We start from the raw sequence: 21,454 nt of genomic DNA, 5'->3' as shown, positions 1-21,454 counted from the left end.
ACCTTTTCCTGGAAGAAGGTTGAGCCCAAGGGGAATGGCCCAGGTTGTGGGATTCAAATGTGCTGTTGCATGGTGGGGAATCATGTCATCCTCTTGGGGAGACATCATGGGTTTAGACGAGGGGCGGACTTTTTCACAAGGGGGACATTCACTGATGAGAATGAACCCAAACCCAAACCTATATTATTAATGTATATTTTTGAAGGGGGTATGAAATCATATTTTTAGGGGATGACATTTTTTGGGGGGGGGGGAATGACTTCTTTTGCAAGGAATGGCTTTTTTGGGGGGAATGACTTTTTTTAAGGAATAACTTTTATTTGGGGGGAATGTAAAAAAAGGAGGAAAAGATCTCAGAACTTAAACTTTGGGGAACAAGTTTCAAACTCAAGAATTTAATTTCTCTTGGTTGATCTGGTGGGCGTTATCCTTTATTTCAGTTTGGTTCCTTTTGTTAAATATCTTGACCCATAGATTGAATTGATTGAATTTCATTAGAATATTTTTTTGGAAGAGGCAGTGTCACTCAAAATATTTTGATGAAGATTTATTAGTGGCCAAGGCCACGAAGTGGCAAATGGCCACTCATTGATATTGGACTTTCCCATTATTATTCTTCCGCCACTTTTTCTCTAGCGGCTAGACCGTGCAGTCGCTTTTTACGAAACTCGGCAGTATGGCAGAGGACTATGCCAAACGGCTAAAACGCGAAGCTCGCAACAATCGGCCAAAGGGTGGCGCTGTAGGAAGCCTTCGAAAGTGCAAACTTTGAACTGGTGTAGCTCATGCCCTGTTTCAGGTACAGCAATGAAACCTGTATACACTTATGCGTCTCCTCATGCCGAACAACTTTTACGCTCTGACTTTTGACCTCTGACCTTTACCTCTCCCACAATTTTGAATTATATGAAAAACAGTCAAAATCTATCTCCTCCTGGGATTTTCGCGTAACGTGCGCGAAACTTTTTTTACATGAACTTTGGACCAACACGGTCATCGCACAGCGGCCGGATTTTCTTTAAAGCGAACCATTATTTTTTAATAATTCACTGTATAATGCAGTTTCATGCAAATTATTCTTCTGCCTCTAAATCATACATGCAAAGTGACACGTTCATGGCAGTATGGCAGAGGACTATGCCAAACGGCTAAAACGCGAAGCTCGCAACAATCGGCCAAAGGGTGGCGCTGTAGGAAGCCTTCGAAAGTGCAAACTTTGAACTGGTGTAGCTCATGCCCTGTTTCAGGTACAGCAATGAAACCTGTATACACGTATGCGTCTCCTCATGCCGAACAACTTTTACGCTCTGACTTTTGACCTCTGACCTTTACCTCTCCCACAATTTTGAATTATATGAAAAACAGTCAAAATCTATCTCCTCCTGGGATTTTCGCGTAACGTGCGCGAAACCTTTTTTACATGAACTTTGGACCAACACGGTCATCGCACAGCGGCCGGATTTTCTTTAAAGCGAAACATTATTTTTTAATAATTCACTCAATGTTGCAGTTTTATGCAAATTATTCTTCTGCCTCTAAATCATACATGCAAAGTGACACGTTCATAGCATTTGGCAAATATGTAGAGGGTTAGTCCAAATATCACTGAAAGCAATCTTACTCCAATTGGCCAAAGGGGGGCGCTATACGAAGCGTTTGAAAACTCAAACTTTAAAGGGGCATAAGTCATGCCTCGTTTCGTTTGAAGACATGCAACTTGCTTACACGCGTGCCTTGACTCAAGCGGAAGACATCTGTGTCTTTGTTAAGTAAGCTCCGCCCTTAGATTTTCCGCAATTTTGAGCAGTTTGTAAAACACTTAAACCCGCTTTTATTCCGGAACTTTCGCGTCACGTGCACAGAACTTTTTTTACATGAACTTTGGACCAATATCTAAAGATCTGTCAGATCGTTTTTTTTTTTTATTGAAACGTGCTTTTTTAATAATTCAATCAACATTGCAAGTCTTATGCAAATTATTCTTCTGCCTCTAAAACATACATGCAAAGTAAAATTTCATGATGAACTACTATAGAGGGTTAGTCCAAATATCACTGAAACCAATCTTACCCCAATTGGCCAAAGGGGGGCGCTATATCATTTTGAAAGAAGGCATCAAGTACATTACATGAAACTTTTTTTTTTCTTTTCTTTTTTTTTAAAATGACAGGTCCATTATGTGTGACTGCCGTAGTGTAGTGGTCAGTGCCTGTGCCTGATATTCGGATGGTTGTGAGTTTGAACCCCACGTTGGGTAGAGTTGATGTTAACATCCTGGATGCCCATGGCATGTGCGTATGTCAAACTCTTTAATGTTGACACGTCTGATCTAACTCCAGATCACGTTCATGTTTAAAATGAGCCCTTCTCTACCGGCCGTTTTGAGTAAAAGAAAATATGATCACTCGAAAATGTCAGAAATACTCAGATTACATTTACTCAGATTGATTTCACCCCAAGCCTCCAAAATATAAAAAAGAAATCAATAAAATCAAGGCACTCAGCCTACATAGAACTTTTTTTTTAAACAAACATGGTTAACAGATCCTGTGGCTGCCTAGTGTAGTGGTCAGGGCACATGCCTTACATGCAGAAGCTTGTTGGATCGAATCCCACCTGGGGCTTGTATAAGCATAAAACCATGACATAAATCCTGAAACCTGAAACAAGCATTATAATACAAACTGTCATGTCTACACCGATGTTGTGATTTCCAAGGATTGCAATGATACCATGTACCAGCTCAGTGGTCTAGTGGTTTGAGTGTCTGCCCTGAGACTGGGAGATCTGGGTTCAAACCCGGGTCGCGTCATACCAAAGATTCTAGAAAATGGGACCCAGTTCCTCCCTGCTTGAAACTCAACATCTAGGGTTGGATTGGGGGTAACTCCCTGCGACATACTAGTGTCATGACCAGGGGGTGTACTTGTACAACAAGTTACCTTGCGCTACAGAAACAGGAGATAGGCTCCTGCCCTATGAGATTCATAGCCTGGCCGATTCATATGGTCTTCATAGCTCAGCCAGGCTTACTATGTACATCATCAAACTGTCCAGGTGCATAGTATCACAGTTTTTTTTTTATGTCTGTTGCATATAGGCCTACAGTCTTTTGCATACATGTTGTGTAGAGGCCAATTTGTGCTTTTACCTATAACCACCGATTAGTGTAAAACTTATGTATGCATGAAACTTTTTTTTTTTTTTTAAATGACAGGTCCTTTATGCGTGACTACCGTAGTGTAGTGGTCAGTGCCTGTGCCTGATATACGGATGGTTGTGACCTCAAACCCCACGTCGGGTTGAGTTGATGTTAACATCCTGGATGCCCATGGCATGTGCGTATGTCAAACTCTTTAATGTTGACACGTCTGATCTAACTCCAATTCCCGTTCATGTTTAAAATGAGCCCTTCTCTAACAGCCGTTTTTTTTCTGTTCTGAGTAAAAGAAAATATGATCACTCGAAAATGTCAGAAATACATACAATAGATTACATTTACTCAGATTGATTTCACCCCAAGCCTCCAAAATATAAAAAAGAAATCAATAAAATCAAGGCACTCAGCCTACATAGAACTTTTTTTTTTAAACAAACATGGCTAACAGATTCTGTGGCTGCCTAGTGTAGTGGTCAGGGCATATGCCTATCATGCAGAAGGTCGTTGGATCGAATCCCGCCTGGGGTTTATATAAGCGTAAAACCATGATATTTGGTACACTTCACAGTTTGATTCCTTGAACAATGTCTGATATGGAGCCTTCCTAAAAATGTCCCCCAACCCCCCTTGATGCGTATTTTAATATCCGCCATTACTAAATAATGTATTTTGCATCATAAATCCTGAAACAAGCATTATAATACAAACTGTCATGTCTACACCTATGTTGTGATTTCCAAGGATTGCAACGATATCATGTACCAGCTCAGTGGCCTAGTGGTTTGAGTGTCTGCCCTGAGACTGGGAGATCCAGGTTCAAACCCCGGTCGTGTCATACCAAAGATTCTAAAAAATGTTACCCAGTGCCTCCCTGCTTGAAACTCAGAATCAGGGGTTGGAATGGGGGAAACTACCTGTGACATGCTAGCGTCATGTCCAGGGGGTGTACTTGTACATCAAGTTGCCTTACGCTACAGGAGATAGGCTCCTGCCCTATGAGATTCATAGCCATGCCGATTCATATGATCTTCATAGCTCAGCAAGGCTTACTATGTACAGTACATAATCAAACTGTCCAGGTGTAACAGTTTTTTATGTCTGTTGCATATAGGCCTACAGTCTTTTGCATACATGTTGTGTAGAGGCCAATTTGTGCTTTTACCTATAACCACCGATTAGTTTAAAACTTTGTATGCACACTTCCCAGAGGCCAAGGAAAAACCTGTGCCCTGCATTTTTCACATCTGCCATTTATAGCGCCACCAGAAGGCCGACTTACAGTATGTAAAACACATTCTTCGATATTACTCCTTCAGATTTTATCCGAAAATCACACAAATCAGTACACAGTATCTCTACAGTGATGTAATCATGACGGATTTGTCAGATATCATATTCTATCTAATTGGCTAACATTGAATTCCAAGTTTTGCAGGATTGCTCCTTTTTGAACAAAATGTCTCAAACGCAGCCTGCTATGTGTGTGAGATTTTGCACACACATTCCCACTAGGCCAAGGAACAGATGCCACCCTTCTCACATTGGCCTGTTATAGCGCCACCAGCGGGTCAATTTTTGCAAAACACATTTTTGGAACAAAATGCTTCAAATCCCGCATGCAGCGTCCGATTGCCGTGAAAGGCCCAAGAACACGTGGCACCCTTTTCACTTTGGCCTATTATAGAGTCACCGCTAGGCCAAAAAAAACCTACCTGACCTGCCGGAGTCCTGTTCGGAAGAACACTGCTTCCAGTTTTTCTTTGATTTGTTCTTTGCTTTCCCTAGATGCTTTTTTGCTTTCCTGCTTTTTCTGCCTTGGCCACTTTATCGCTGATTGCAGCTATATTTATTATTATTATTAAATGTATTATTATTACAAAACAAACATTAACCACTTCAGCCCTATTCTGTATATTTCGGCCATTTGATCGATCTACCGATCTCACAATGTGAGCTTGTAGACGTATATCTGCTATTTTCAAAAGATTTTGATACATTTTTGAAAACTTGTGACATTATTGCACAATTAGTACTTTTACTTTTAGTACATTGTAATGTTAACACTTTTGCACTTTTACTCACTTACGCACATTTTGAATACAGAACTTTTCCTTGTAACGGAGTATATCTACATTGCAGCATCAATACTTTTACTTAAGCTAAAACAGTACTTCTTTCCACCACTGCGCAGCTCCCCTCAGCACTCTCACTTTCTGTCACGGTGGAAGCAGCAATGCGTCGTCGTGGGTATTTTAAGTGCACACAACAAGCTCTTTGAACCGGGAACAAAAGAACAGAATGCAAGGTCTGTTCTCCGTGATCAATGAGGTTAAGTGAATCCCTTTACTGAGACGAGCGACTTGGAGGACAAAATAAATAAAACAAATCACCCACACAGCAAACCTGCAGCCTCAAGGCCTATTTGTTTTTGCTGAAGTGCAATGGAGGGCCCTTTCAGTCCTCTCCTACAAAGAGTCTCTAATGGAGCTCTCCGTGATGCACTGTAAGAGAGGCTGATGTCTCTGTCTGACTTCTCTTCTCACTCTAATTGCTTCTGGACCTATTGATTATTTCGTGGCCCCTCACACCTTTTCAATGTGATCTCTTCACACCATGTGTAATCCCCTTTGCCAGGCTCACAGACCCACTCGTCTGACGTTTTTGATGTGATTAGCGGTATTGATCAGTGTGTGTGTGTGTGTGTGTGTGTGTGTGTGTGTGTGTGTGTGTGTGTGTGTGTGTGTGTGTGTGTGTGTGTGCAGTGCACGTATACACACAATATGCAACTCCTTTGTAATTTGGCTACAGACTAGAGGTAAGTAAGCAGTAAGCACCCTACCGTATGCATACTAATATTTTGCTATTGCGATCAAAGCAGTGCTGGTATGCTACAGTATATGCATCAGGGATGAGGCCAGGTACTATACACATTAACTTTGTACACAAGAAATAAATCACAATCCCTTCTGGAATCGACCTGAAGCCTGAGACCAAAAATATTAAATAACTCACATGAATAATGTAGTAGATTATATAAATGCATAATTGTTCCTCATGCAATACTGTGCTGCTAAGGATGCACATTAGTTAGTTCTCGAAGTGCTGCTTTTTCTGCCAAAGTGGTGTTAGTGCCGACATGCAACACTAGCGATGGGGCTGTCAGCAAAGATGTTAAAGTTAATGACAGTTCATTTAACTAAATTATGCACAACATTAAATATGTTCTCGACTTTTTCCACTTGTGGCGGTGGCCCAAAACCTCACCATCTCCCCCCAACAAAATCCTATGCAGCACTATGCATCTCCTCCCAAAACCAAGAGCATGATGATTTTAGACGACGGCACTTCACCAACCAGTGCACTCCACAGAGAACCATTTCCAGCTGATTTCAAAAAGTTTTGTTAAAAGGCGCACAACCTGTGATGTGCAATGCACTCTTATAATTATGTAATGATTGTACATCAGGGGTCTTCAACAGGGGGTCTGGGACCCCTAGGGGGTCCTCAGAGTTACTACTGGGGGTCCTCCAAGTCTTTGTGTGGTAGAAACCTTTTTTTCACAATTTTTTATATTAACCACTTGAACCCATATTCTGAGAACTTTAGCAAAAAATAGCAGATTTACAAGCACACAACGCCTCACACTGCGAGGCGTTGTGAACTTGTATATCAGCTATTTTCGGCAAAGAGGTTTGTTGTAGAGGGGGAAAAGAGCAGACTAAGTAGATAGTGAAAGGAATCTCTGAAAAGGTTGTGGGCGTCCCTGCTTCATCTCTCTCTCAACTAAGGGGTCCTTGGCCTGAAAACGTTGAAGACTCATGTTGTACATCATGCTAAATGGCAAAATAAAATAAAAAGTATGCACGTTTACAACAAAAAAAGCCCAAACTCCTACTACCCCATACAACCAAATATATGTATGCACAAAACCCCCTGCATGGTTGTGAGCACACACACACTGTCACACTCTCAAACACACACTCCAGGAAGCCGTGTTGAGCTCACGTTGTGTCACAGCACTCCTCTTGCTATTGGCCTGGAGGTGTGTTTAAGCAGTGTGTTCTTGTTCCAGAGTTCCCATTACCAGACATCCCGCTGTCAGAACCCACACTCTCTCTCAACCAGGACCTCCCCAGACACCAGCAACCAACCCTCTCCCAGCTACCTCCCCACCTCCCTACCTCCCTCTCTCCCTCTCAATCTCTCTGTTCCTCTCTCTGGTCCCTGAGGGAAATTAGGAGGACTCTATTCCCAAGCAATTAAATGCTGCTGCTCTCTCGCCTCTGATTGTGTGGGTGTGCGTGAGCATGTGCGTGCGTGAGCATATCGTCGATGTCGGGTGGAAACCTTGTATGTCCCAAACTGTTCGTTTTATATTTATCATTTTAGAAATGATTTAAACTAGTGAAAACAGCATATCTACAAACACACAACGCCACGGTGTGAGGCGTTGTGTGCTTGTAGATCTGCTGTTTTCACTACCTTTGTGCGACGGCCTTGTATGATGAAGCAGGGCTTTACGATATGTGTGTGTGTGTGTGTGTGTGTGTGTGTGTGTGTGTGTGTGTGTGTGTGTGTGTGTGTGTGTGTGTGTGTGTGTGTGTGTGTGTGTGTGTGCGTGCACGCACATGCTCCACTCAAGTGTATAAAATGGTGAGTCCCAGAAGGACATGGGGAGGGGAGCTTGGTGAGAAGAGTGACTACATCTAATCTTCCTCCATCTCCTCGTCGATTAAAAGAAACCTGGGCCACAGTCGCTGGTCCAATCATTTAATTGTCACCTCCCCACTCTCCTATGCCAAAGTTGGTGCTTTCACTTCAGCATTAAAGCCTTTCCGCTTATCACTGTGATAATGACTGTGATTCCAGCTGTTCATGAAAGATCAGTCACGCTGTACGGTTTGTGGGCAGCCATATTGCACGTCTATTACCTGAAAGTCCTTCTAACTTTTGACTAACCCCGATCCTCGCTAGGAAGAGGGGCATGTGAAAAATCAGGGGCGGGGGTTGTGCTTTGCCAGCCAAGGAGTGTGTGTGCAAAATTTGGCCTGGATAGGGGCAACGGTGCCGGAGATAAGAGTAGGGCCAAAAGTGTGACGTGACGGACCGACTGACGGAGGGACAGCCGGAGGAGGTTTTCATAGTAACTTGCGACCTGATGGTCGCAATTATACTAGAGCTTCCAATTCTCTGAGAAAATGCAGATGGCGCCTCCAGAGGAATGAAGACATGTCCTACCTTTTTCTTGTTGGTAGGGCAGATGAAGAAGCTGGTCACGATGATGGTGGTTCCTGGCATCAGGTTGAGTTTAGTGTAGGTGGTTCCATAGTCGCTGGACCTGCGTACATGCAAGGAGAAGAAGAAATAGACAAAAGTGCCATTTAATCAGTGTGCCATTTACTATTGTGTACATTTGCACCCCTGCTCGGTGGGATAGAAACCGGGTGAATTTGACAGAACCGGATTACCTGGATTATCTGGAAATAAATACATTTGTGCCAGACAAAGGAGCAACAACGATCCCTCCTGTCTCAAAATGCACCACCTCTGCTCCTCCTGCAGTCCTATAGTGACAGATCAGGGTGACAGCCAGACAACCCGTCAGTGCCGTGACGACAGGTAACAACCTCAGTGTGCATGGCAATGAAATGCTGGCAAAATGCCCAAATCTGGGACCTGAGAGCTGTGTGTGTTAGGGATGGGACGATAAGTGATACTATCGTTTATCGTGATAAAAAACACTCACAGATTTTATTTATCGTGAAATCGTCCTCCGTCAAGCACTGGAATCTATTCACCTTTTAGTTGCTGAGCTGCATATCCGGTACCATTTAAACACTCTATTGGTAAAACGTATAATATACATACTTGATACTGTCTTTTTTTTCTCATATTTTGATTATCGCGATAATATCGTAAATCGATGATATGAAATGTTCATATCGTCCCATCCTTAGTGTGTGTGTGTGTGTGTGTGTGTGTGTGTGTGTGTGTGTGTGCGTGCGTGCGTGCGTGCGTGCGTGCGTGCGTGCGTGCGTGCGTGCGTGTGTGTGTTAGGAGCTCAACATCTCAACTCGGCTCAATAACATCAAGCAGACAGCTGCAACGCACTGCATGCTCACCGGAGGCCACGTCTCTGCAGAGATGTAGGTCAATCAGGAGATCAAGTGCACCAGATGCCAAAGGATCTGCAGGTCATAGGTTGGTTTATAAGGACGTCAGTGAGCCTGAACCTGCCAACATACTACTGTTGGTCTTATGAAGCTCAGACGGGTCTAGGGCCAAAATACATTTCTGATCTTACATGGTGAGATATCATGAGCCATCAGTATCTCTCAGGTCATCAGGGAAAGGTCTGCTTTCTGTCCCTAAAAAACAAAAATACACGGGAAGCAGCATTTCGTTTTTATGCACCACATATCTGGAACAAACGTCAGGTCTGCTGCCACTCTTATTTATTTTAAAACATGACCAAAGACCTTTCTGTTTATACTGTAGCTGCCTTTGATTGAGTTACTTTTCGTGTTTATTTTCTTTCTCTTCTGCTAATTTAATCTGTTAATTTTACTTATTTTGTTTTATGCATCCTAATGTCTTCTTTTTTTGCCTTTCCTGTTTCCTGATGTTCTGTGCAAAGCACATCGAATTACCTTGTTTAAATGTGCTATACATTTTATTCCTGAAATAAAATTGCCTTGCCTTGCCACACAGCCTAAACTCAATCTCTTGCTATTTTCTTCCAGGGTGTGTGTGTGTGCGTGTGTGCTTGCTATTGATGGCTACTTGGCCAGCAGCTTTGCTATTTCTCCATTTCCGCCGAGTCAGAACAGGTGACAGGCAGGGTGGATCTACTTTACCCTGGACCCTGTGGTGAACTGGCTGATGTTTTCATCCTCCTGGCGGCAGGGTGTGTGGTGTTTAACCTGGATCAGTCAGGGGAGTACATCCAGCACTGCTCTGTGCTTATCTCAAAGCCCTGCTCCAACTCCACTGGCTGGTAGCTTGGCCGGCACAGTGGGGGTAGGGGGGTCAATAGGTCTAATTGCCACAGAACTAGGTGAGATTTAAGATAAAAAGTTAAGTTAAAAGTGTGTGTGTGTGTGTGTGTGTGTGTGTGTGTGTGTGTGTGTGTGTGTGTGTATGTGTGTGTGTGTGTGTGTGTGTGTGTGTGTGTGTGTGTGTGTGTGTGTGTGTGTGTGTGTGTGTGTGTGTGTACCTGTGTGTGTGTGTGTGTGTGTGTGTGTGTGTGTGTGTGTGTGTGTGTGTGTGTGTGTGTGTGTGTGTGTGTGTGTGTGTGTGTGTGTGTGTGTGCGCGCGCGCGTGCGTTTGCCGGCACTACACCGTGAGAGAAGGAAGATGCCTAAAATGTATTTGATGAACTCATAAAAAAATTATGTCTTCTAACAGAAGGAAGACATACTGTATTATAAAATTAGGTCATTATATTAACATACTCCATGAATTGAGTTCAAAGGACCCCAGTAACAAGCCATAGTGCTTTCTTGGGTTTAAATCCTATTAGTAAGTAAACCTTGTATCTGAAATGTACTGTCCGGTGCTATTCCTATAATAAAGTATTAAATGAATTCTAAGATATTACACCCTGTATCTTCACAATAATAGAACAAATACTCTTTAATAGAACAAATACTCTTTTACTTCTACAGTGTTTGGTTTAAAAACAGGGACAAAAAGGGCTGGACTGACACAAACAATAAACAGACTGAAAGCGTCTCATAGAAGACAGACACAGACACCATGGGAAAAATTGTGCTTCCTGCCACTACACTTGAGGAAGCACTTCAGGACGACGTAGGGCACTGATTCCCATCTAATGTCCTCATACGTCAAGGCCTCTTGCAGCACCTGACACCTCCGGGAAGACAAATGAAGAGCATCGGTTGTGGAATCCGCGAGCATACTGAGAGAGCCCGTGGAAAAACGAGTGATGCAAGTAAATGGGTAGGATTGAAGGTGCATCGGCAGCGCGTAGGAAAACATTATTTCTTAATCTCCTGTGCGTGCCTCATACAAAACCGTGCACATCAAGGAAAAGGAGTCATGAAAGAGCACGCTGAGCCCCATTGCTTGTACAGAGCAAAGAAGAAAGACTGTCTGATGAACCCGCTACAGATCCTCACACGCGGCTAATGGATTTAGTTTTGCATGTCACACGCATGCTGCCTTGTGATGATGACTTATGCGCGTGCGGCTTTAAAGCCAAGAGTTCACGCAGGCCCTTGGGGAAGAACTTACGTTGACTGAGACAAGGCAGAGAGGGTAAAGTGTTTGGCACGGCGGAGGTCTCGATTCAGAAAGAAAGAAGCATGTGCTGAAGTGTGCCAAATATGTAAGTAGAAGCAAGTCTAGCTGTTTTCTCCACATTGTTTACAGAGCTACAGGATGTTGCCAGATGTGGCCCCTCACAATGCTCAGATTTCAGCCGGTCGGTTTGATGATCGGCCACATGTTTGACTGGTACAGTAGTTGATTTGTGGTGGGAGAAGGCCATTGTGCCTCACAGAACCAGAGAGAGCATGATTGTCTGACAAAATCTGGGATGCTTTATAGCAGGCAGGTGCGCACATAGACATCAAAGGGGGCTTGAGCCCCTGCCCTTTTAACCGTCTGTAAAAAGTGCCCTCTACAGACCATGAATGCAGTTTTTACTATGGTGAAAGAAATGCTAATGCCCTCTTTCCGTGCCATAACTGAAGGCAGCATCGAAGAGAATTGCCTTGTCCAAACTCTCCTGAACTTTAATGCAGCATCTTATGTTGGAAGAATTGCCCTCTCTGTGTAGAAATCCATGCCCTTATACGCCACATCTCCAGTATTCACTTGATTATGCCTAGTTCAGTGTGGTATCACGCACTGAAAATAGCCGACCTCCAAGCTCACAACGCTTGGAGGTCTGCTATTTTCGATATTTCTACCAAAAGGCCCTTTTAGAAATGTCAGCCCCTGCCTCTCTAATATTCTCTGCACGTCCCTGCTTTATAGAGATGTTCAACTGACAGTTATCCGCAATCCAAATGATTGTTCCCAATAGGGAACAAATGGTAATTTTAAGCACAGGTTATAGCAATCTAATCATTGCCATCTTTCTTTTTGAAATAGTGGCAAATTAGCTTCAGAGGGCAGCCTCTGATTTATCAGCAGCAGAATGTAATTGCAGCAACCAGCGACAGAAATACTGCCGAATGGGTTTCCATTAATGTTGATTTACTGCCATTTCATGTGTGGCAACACAAATACAATGAAAACAGACCACACACAGTCTACAAGTGGGGTGGCATTTCACACATCCTACAGTGAAATTGTCTATGCTTCATGATAGTCTTGTAAAACAGTGAACCGTAGATGTAAGGTCAGAGACAATATCCATTCCCTCCACAAATGGGTTATCAAAACCGCAAGGAATAATCACTTTGACTGTGGCCGGTTTTCACGAGACGGAAAGGACCTCTTTGTCTCTATGTTTATTTTCCATTCTCTTTACAGGGGGGCAACGGTTGTTGAAGTCCCAGGAGTCGCAGGTGTAATGTGTAAAAGATCTTATGGCCCCATGCCACACACTGATTGTGGTACGTATGTGTTGGTAAGAATGTAATGCATAAGACAGTGACTATCAGATGTGTGCACATTACGCATAATACATACACACTTAAAGAGTTACTGATTGTACACCATCTGTTTTCACCGGTCTGATAGTGTATTGTAAAGCTTTGTTGTGACTTGAAAATATGAAAATACAAGAAAATCACAATGTTTAGGCTACAGTATATAATTGCTAAGTAAATTGAAACCTACAGTATATGTATCCAACAATTCAACTCAATGATTTAACATAATACAGACACAATTTCTTTCTTTTGGATGCCAAGATTGCACTCAAAATATCAATTCAACTCTGAAGGCAATGAGTTCCTTTGGTGAGACGTGCCATAATAAAAATGAAAGTCGATCAAAACAGGCAACAAAGTTTATTGTTCACTTTGTCTCCCCTGTTCTATTTGAACATGGCTTTGTAATGACCCCATGGGTTCACTGTAGGGTTACAGCCAAGGCGGACAGATTTTAACACTGAATCTGTGAGGCTTTGAACACTTCCATTGTGTGAATGCTAAACAGAGCTGCATGGTGTGATCTCTGGTCAATAAAGGAAGATAGTGCCAGAGGTGTTAACGGGATCGGTCACATGGAGCTGGACAACCCAGTGGCAGTGCCATCTATGTGGGTGACAAGAACCTTACAAGGTGAGAAAAGCATTTATTTTGGGGGCTTTTATGCCTTTATTGATAAGACAGTAGACTGACAGGAAATGGGGAGAGAGATGAGGAGTGACACGCAGCGAAGGTCGTCGGGATGGGGACTCGAACCCGCGGCGCGCCGTCAGGCTGGCATATCAGCCTAGGGTGCCCGGACCACCATGCCGGCGGCTCGGACCAGCATTTTACATTTTTAACAACTAGTACCGACAACTGCACTGGTCAGAGACCATGCACACACCTCCTGACTCTAACCCAAACAACATGCTTATGTAATAAAAATGTATTTGTACCAAGTGGAATCAATTGGTGAAATTAGAGATGTTACCGATCAATCGGCAATGGATCGGATCGGGCCGATCAAAGCGTGATCGGCGATAATCGGTGGTTTAGATCAAAAGGTAAATTCACCGATCCGATCGGATCGGTGCATCCGATCAACCAGCCGTTCAGTATGCCCACTTGAGGCCATTTTGGGGTATTGATTTCCACAGTGCTGAAGAAATAATTAGTTACTGCTATGATAATAAATAAATACATAGTAATGCTGGTAAATAAATATAAGGCAAATATATAAATGAATTCATGAGTGAATGAATGAATTAAAGTTAAAACATTAACATTTAGAAAATATAAATAATATGTAAATAATAACTTGATCGGATCGGTGATTGATCGGTATCGGGTGATCAAACTTTTGTGATCGGTGCTCGGTGATCGGTTCCAAAAAACCTGATCGGACCATCCCTAGGTGAAATAAAATAAGAAATTCCTTAATTACTTAATCAGCGGGCATTGATTCTCCCTCCCTCCCTGATCACAGAGAGAGAGAGAGAGAGAGAGAGAGAGAGAGAGAGAGAGAGAGAGAGAGAGAGAGAGAGAGAGAGAGAGAGAGGGTACGCCAGATCTGGAGTCCTGCCACGGTGCACGGGCAACACTTCATCAAAGCCCTGTTTATGTTCCCCAAAGAGACAAAAGACCTCTACAGGTCATAAAACTCATTAATGTAACAATTCAGTGATGAGCCCTTTGAAGGCAATTTACTGTACTGTACTGCACTGTATTGTGCTATTCTCTATTGTACTGTACTGTACTGCACTGTATTGTGCTATTCTCTATTGTACTGTACTGTACTGTACTTTACGGTATTGTACTGTATATACTATAGTCTACTTCACTTACTACCGGCAAATGGGTATTTGGGTAACACTTCCTATGAAGCCCCATGTTGCATTATAAACCTCCAGTACTTAATATGCATTGATCTCTATACTCATAATGCTTAATAACAATAATCATAACTCATTATTCCGCTTCAGTTTATCACATTTCACAGTATAGTATGTACCAAACAGCACATCTGAGTGACATAAAGTGAATTTGAATCTGAATTATATAGCATTTGCTAAACTGCATTGTAATCTGCTTATAACGCGATAATTGCATTAATAATAACTCATAAGTACTCATAAATGGAATCACAACACTTAATATATAGTATACTTCTATACTGTACCATTCAGTGCAGAATCCATGTTTTCCCATCATGCAGCAGTCCGTTTACACAGCCCTTATTGAGGCTGGCCAAACTTATTTTAAGCACATTTTCATGAAGCAAAGACTAACAACACCTGGCTCCCTGTGGCGAGAAGATATACATTAATGTTCAGCTACGCCCAGCCACCGCTGCTCAAAACAGCCAGATGCAAAATTACATATGGAAGACAGCGCCTCCCACACAGCACGCTGTCGTCGCAGGCAGCTTGCCAGGATGAAGTGATTCATGGTAGGTAAGGGCTGTTGAGAGAGGCGGAATGGCGGATGGTTCCCTTGAAGGATGGTGCAAAGGCCCACGAAGCACAGTTGCTGAGGGCCTGTAAGGGCCACCTACATCACAGAGGCTGCTTATGGAGATTCCCCAAAGGGCACTTTTATGTTATGTTAATTTCTAACCTTGTGCCAGGAAGGTGATGCAGAGTATATACATCCTACTAATAAACAACCGAATGTCTGTCTGTCCGATGTCTGTCTGATATACAGTACACGCATGCTGACTTCACTGATACTTAACAGTGCCCAAATTTGGAGGTATCTGACATCAATGATACCGCCGCCTGTATTGAGCATGAGCTTGCGATGCTACCATGGTAACAACCGCATACTTCTCATACTTATGAGACTGCTACATTCGATCCCTCATATACTGTGCATACCCCATAACCCAAACTGCACATAATTCGGAGTACATATGTTTGTTCGAAAGGGCAAGGACTAGCATGTGTATATTATTATTATTATTTTCTTCATACTATACTGTCTAACCCTCTGAATGTGTGCTATGGTAGGCAATTTGATTACAGAAAAGTGGAGAGGATCGTGGCTGCACTTTACAACTGACCTTCTCACTGTGTTCTATTCAGAATGAATCACTGTCAGCTCTGACAGACAAATTCTTGGATGTTTCTGAAAGCTCAGAGTAGCAGAATGATAAAGGGGAAATTATGGAGGCCTCTGGGGCCCTTTATAAGGCTTTAGTCTACTTATATCTGTCTGTGTTCATGGGTTAGGGTTAGATGGTGAGGGAAGCATATCCTGCTATTTCATAATTCAATTTCCATCTGTTATCTGTCATCCACATATCGTTGTTGTTGGGTTGAATCCTTGTGTGTCCAACAACCGTTCGTTTTGTATTTATACATTTACTTTATTTTGTGCAGTGAAAATAGGCGATCTACAAGCACACTACGCCTCGCATCGTCATGCGTTGTGTGCTTGTATAGTTCTGCTATTCTCACTAGTTTTGTGCGACAGCCTTGTATGGTGAAGCAGGGCTTTATTTTATGAAAAAAAGGTACATATCTGAAACTTGGAGATACAAGGTTTCTGCCTGACAGTGACAATATATAGGTATACATGTGCAACTACCAATAAGTGATTTAGATTTTAAAAATTGAGACTTCATTTATTAGGCTTTTATATCAGAATTATCTTTGTTGATACCCTTTACAAACATTAGAGGCCAAGTAAGCAACCTGTGTTTGACTGCAACCTCTTGACTATGGAATAAAAATGCTGCAACAACATTGTTTGCAGCTGCAAAGACTAGTGTTGCCATGTCTGCTTGTTATAAGCGACTTTGTATAGTTATTGAGTACATAGTAAAATGTAAAACTCTTAAGTTACTAATACTGTAGGTCACAACACATTGTGTGTCCAGCTTTGCGCACACAGATCTTGCCCATATGAACTCATAAGTTGTGTACACATGTGCAGTTCCTCTTCAGTACAAGATATACTGTATAGGAGCCTGCTTGGGCACGGTACCACAAATCATATAGATATATACACATACAGTACCATAGAGACTGTAGATAGGCCTACTGCTGCTCATTCTGATCCGTCTATCGCAACCGTTTAGCATGGGTGCTAATCCTATTGGAGAACCAGAAGTACTGAATGGATTTAACTCAAAGACTGTGATATTCTCACTTAACACCCCTCTCTCTCTCTCTCTCTCTCTCTCTCTCTCTCTCTCTCTCTCTCTCTCTCTCTCCTATATCACTTACTACAGGCTTCTCATCTCGTCTTCCTCTAATGTGGTTAAGCTCGACTCACAGCCACTGCTGCTCGCTGGATGCAGTTCAATGGAAGAGCCAGAGGCAGCCTCAAGCTCCTCTCTGCTCCTATCTTCTCTGGTAGCCTCTATACTGTGTAGCTCCTTCCCAGCAGCTCCCTCCCTGCACCCGTGGCCCAGTGAGAACAGCAGGGAGATCAAGGCTCTAAATGAGGACATTTATCTAAATGACATGCTCATGAGGCGCCTTGGGGGGACAGGTAGGCACACTCTCTCACTTCCAGATCTCTGTTGTTAGGCGACGGTTTTCACTGGTGTTCTGCTTGCATTCTACGTACACACTGTGAGAATACTGAACTGGCTATATGCACCCTGTAGAGCAGTGGTTCTCAAACTTTTTTGGCTGCAGTATCCCCTTATACAGATTTCTGAAGCCGAGTACCCCCTTGGCCCTTCCCCTGAATACAGCATTTTGCTTAGAAAAATGTACATCAAAAGTCCAGTTCCCATGCCAATATGTTCAAAATAAAACAGCATAATTGCAAATTGCTTTCAATTCAATAATAGTTGTACTAGTCAAGGTATTGATGTAATTTGGTTTAACAATATACAGATGAGCAGGTTTACACAAAGTCTGTCAATGTTTTATTATTGACCAATGACCATAATACTAAAATACATATTCCCATTTTCTAGTTTTTTTTTGTATCACAAATGTAGTGAAAAACATGCTTATGCAGGGTTTCCCGAACCGAACAAAGTTCAGCGCAGACTTAACTGTTTTATACGCGATGCGCATCCACCCTGAGTTCTGGAGCGTTATATGTGGCCACTGTATACACTGTATTATAGTTGTGATTTTTACCAGTGATCTTTGTTGTTAGTTTAAATCAACCCCCGACCTGCTTTGACATAATTTGTCACTGACATTTTGCAGTTTCTGGTGACAGATACAGTGGACACAGTGTGATTTCTCTCTATTGATTGTCATATGGTTATTTGTAGTCTCTCAGTCTCAGAGAGGGATTATAGAGAGCTTTTTACCCCCTAACATCCTCAGCCAACTTTTCTTCAAAACTGTCCATGGCATTTTTCTGGCAGATTGCAGACATAAAAAACAATATAAATCACGACAGCGCAACAAGTGTGTCTGATCAGTCACACCACAATGTTCACCATAGTGGGAAATTCTGCCGAACCGAACGCCGACGAGGCACTGACGAAGTTCCTTTGCTCCACAACGACCTTGTTTTGTTCTCATGGACCTACTAACGCCGAAAAGAAGTTCTAGTTCCTTTGGAGTATGCTGCAGGAGCTTGAGTCTCTTTCTCTCTTCCAGTTCAGTCAGTAAAAAGCTCAGCCTCAAACCTCATGACCTCCAGTCAGCAGGTAATTATGATAACCACATCGCCTGTGTCTTCTGCACACTTCAAAGTCTGAAAGGCAAATCCCCTTCCCATGTTCTGCTGCAAGCCCGTTCAACCTATTGCCTTGGGGGCAAATCAAAGAAATCTACGCCCCGACTTCAGCGCTGATGATCAAAAAGCACGAAAGGTTGAATGCGGTGCCTTTGATGTAAGGTTGCGCCGTATGTATAACTTATGGCCGACAACCCTGATCAGCAAGGTGATGTGGAGGCCTGCTGGTCAGTGAACCCCAGTGAACACCAAGGGAAATCACTTTCATGAGAAAAGACAAACTGATTTTCATTCAAAACATTCACCGTCGGTGACGTACAGTACTGTATATAATAATAATAACTTAATTGCGACCGTAGGTCGCAGTTTACAGTAAGAACCGGAACATCTTGTCTGTGTTCGGATGGATAACGCCTGACACTGTGGTTCCCCTAACACATCGCTACTGTCTTGGCCATCTGGCCAGTGTGACACAGAGTCACAGTGATGTCACAGTGATGTGGACACCAGGGATCTCCATATATGGGCATAAAAGGGATTTGTTCCCCTGGCATCACAGGAATCTCCATATATGGGCATAAAAGGTCTGTCTGTCTGACACCGCCGGTCACCCAAATAAGTACGAGTCATCCTCCACCATGACCATAATTAGAGACCCGCCACTAACACGGAGAAAAATACCTAAAATCCAGATTCTTTTGGATGTTGGAGTAATCTTCACTGTATGTCAAAAGTTATTTTACGGTATTCCTGATTTTATTATCGAAAGAATAAGACTTACTGATAGACAGACAGACAGACAGTCAGACAGACAGACAGACAGACATTTTACGGTATTCCTGATTTTATTATCGAAAGAATAAGACTTACTGATAGACAGACAGACAGACAGTCAGACAGACAGACAGACAGACAGACAATGGTATCCCCCATGTTTAATAATCCCATGATCACCACTCCCCCTCCTTTCCTTTTAATCTCGGCACGGTGACCTTCGTCTGTGAACAGAGAGGCCTGATGGGATTGATCGACCCCTGCCCAGCCAGAGGGGTCAGAGGTGAGTCCCCCGGGGAGGCTTCAGAGCTGACGCCGGGCGTCCCGGGGGCAAACCAATTTGTCACACTAAGTGACTCTGATGAAGCATCTCTATGCCCACGTGTGATCTCAGGTCTGCATACTGTATTAGTTCTGGTAATAAAAACTAGACCAGGTCAACCTGGTTGTGCCAGACCCCCTGTCTGTCATCATCATTTATGACATCATGCCTTTTGTAGGCATGTCATCATCATGTCATCATCATATATACCCTTTATATAGAAAACCAGGACAGACAGACAGACCGACATTTGCTTATGTAGGCCTACCCATTTCATGGGTCTGGCAACAATACACTTTATGTGTATAGCACCTTTACAATTAATTCAGCTCAAAGTGTTTTACAGAGCAAAAATGAAGATTCTTTTTACAGAAAAAGTACAAATGATTAACAATAAAGCAGAGAAGAAAAGTAAAAACATGAAACAAAATGGGAAAAAGGTAGTGAATCAGACAAAACAAACCATGAACCTATTAGGAATCTACAAAACATCAAAGCATGAACCTATAGGGATCTACAAAACATCACACCATAAACCTACAAAAGCAAAAAAGAAGGCAGTGAAATAGTGGTGTGATCACGTATCTACCTATACTGTGTTAGATCTAGTAGTTTGATCAGACCTACCTACTGCTCTATTAGTTCTGGTAGTGTGATCACAGGACCCACATTGAAACCTGATTTTTCTCAGCTAATTCAAATCTATTTGAATTCATGGAATTTCCGGCCCCGAAAAGCAACTGGAAACGAATGTCATTGGCTGGGAAGGGCAGTGAGGGCGGGTCTTCACTCAGTAGAACCAGCAGAAGCCCTAGAGAAGCATACCCTACTTTATCATCAATTTAAAAGTGAATGAGACCATAATTCACAAAAACGTATATACAATTAATTGAAAGAAGACTTTAAACTATAAACGCAACTTTAAACCCATAAAGTATTTATGACAATGTTTACTTAGGTAATACAATCAGGTAAAGTGTAAAGTCCGGTCAAATCCTCATTGTAATCAATGATGTTGTAATTCTACTGCAGCCAGCAGGATGGATATAGCGACACCCTCCAGGCCATTAATGAGAACTTCAAGACGTGCATATGCTTTCCGCCTGGTACTGTATCAGTTCTAGTAGTATGATCACATGTCTACCTAGTGCTGATTAGTCCTAGTGATGTGATCATAGTTTTACCCAACTGCTGTAGCAGTTGCTGTTCTAGTGATGAAAGGTCGTGATCACAGTTCTCACCAGTCACAGCTGTTATTAATTATTGTGGTGAGAGGTTCATGGGTCTAGTGGCGGGAGGTTGGGTGAATGCGGTGCTGGTTCAACGTAAATGTTGTGAAGAGGGTTAACCTAACCCTAACCCTAACCCTAACACACACACACAACACACACATCCTCTCAACTCCTCAAAACACGTGCAGAGTTAGTGATCGGAGGGACACGCTGACAAAAGCCTTCGTGCTCAGCCTTGAAGGACATCCGTCTGGTCTAGTAACAGGCCAAACACAACACAGACGGCTCGTAAATGTAGAACTGACACATGCTGTAATAAATCCGTTTACGGCTCAATAAGCCGATGCTTATTGATGGTCCATTTTCACTGCAGCAGGTGGTCTGTGAGAGGAGGCTGAGTGGCTGTTATTATAAAAAGGACAACAGGCAGAATAGATCATATATTCTCCTGAGGTCTTTTTTTGATTTATTTTCTTATTTAAAGAGACAAATGAAATTGAAGACCAAGGTGTCAGACAGTCCCTGATTAGAGTGAAGACAGTGCTTTCATAGTCCCCAGGACAAGAACTCACTGGACAAAAGAACTGATAATAAGTGTCCCCGTGGAGGAATAGACTCAAGAGCTGCGTCTCAAGTCCTTAAATTAGATCCTATTTCCTATACACTTCTTTCCTATTTCCTTGTATGTTAGTCCCGCCCACTG

General features: G+C 42.7%; 1 protein-coding gene across 1 annotated transcript in view; it reads right to left on the bottom strand.

Annotated features, from left to right (window-relative positions):
* Positions 1-21,454, bottom strand: part of sorcs2 (sortilin-related VPS10 domain containing receptor 2) — a gene marked incomplete at both ends in the record, with an annotated part of 274,152 nt that overhangs the window by 125,781 nt on the left and 126,917 nt on the right. The window contains one exon of the mRNA XM_080741440.1: positions 8,399-8,498. Coding sequence (XP_080597566.1) covers positions 8,399-8,498 — 100 coding nt within the window. The remainder of the gene's footprint in view (positions 1-8,398; positions 8,499-21,454) is intronic.

The sequence above is a fragment of the Nannobrachium achirus genome (assembly GCF_963921795.1).
Source record: "Nannobrachium achirus genome assembly, chromosome: 14".
In the NCBI taxonomy this organism is placed as follows: domain Eukaryota; kingdom Metazoa; phylum Chordata; class Actinopteri; order Myctophiformes; family Myctophidae; genus Nannobrachium; species Nannobrachium achirus.
This window is presented reverse-complemented; position numbering and strand designations above follow the sequence as displayed.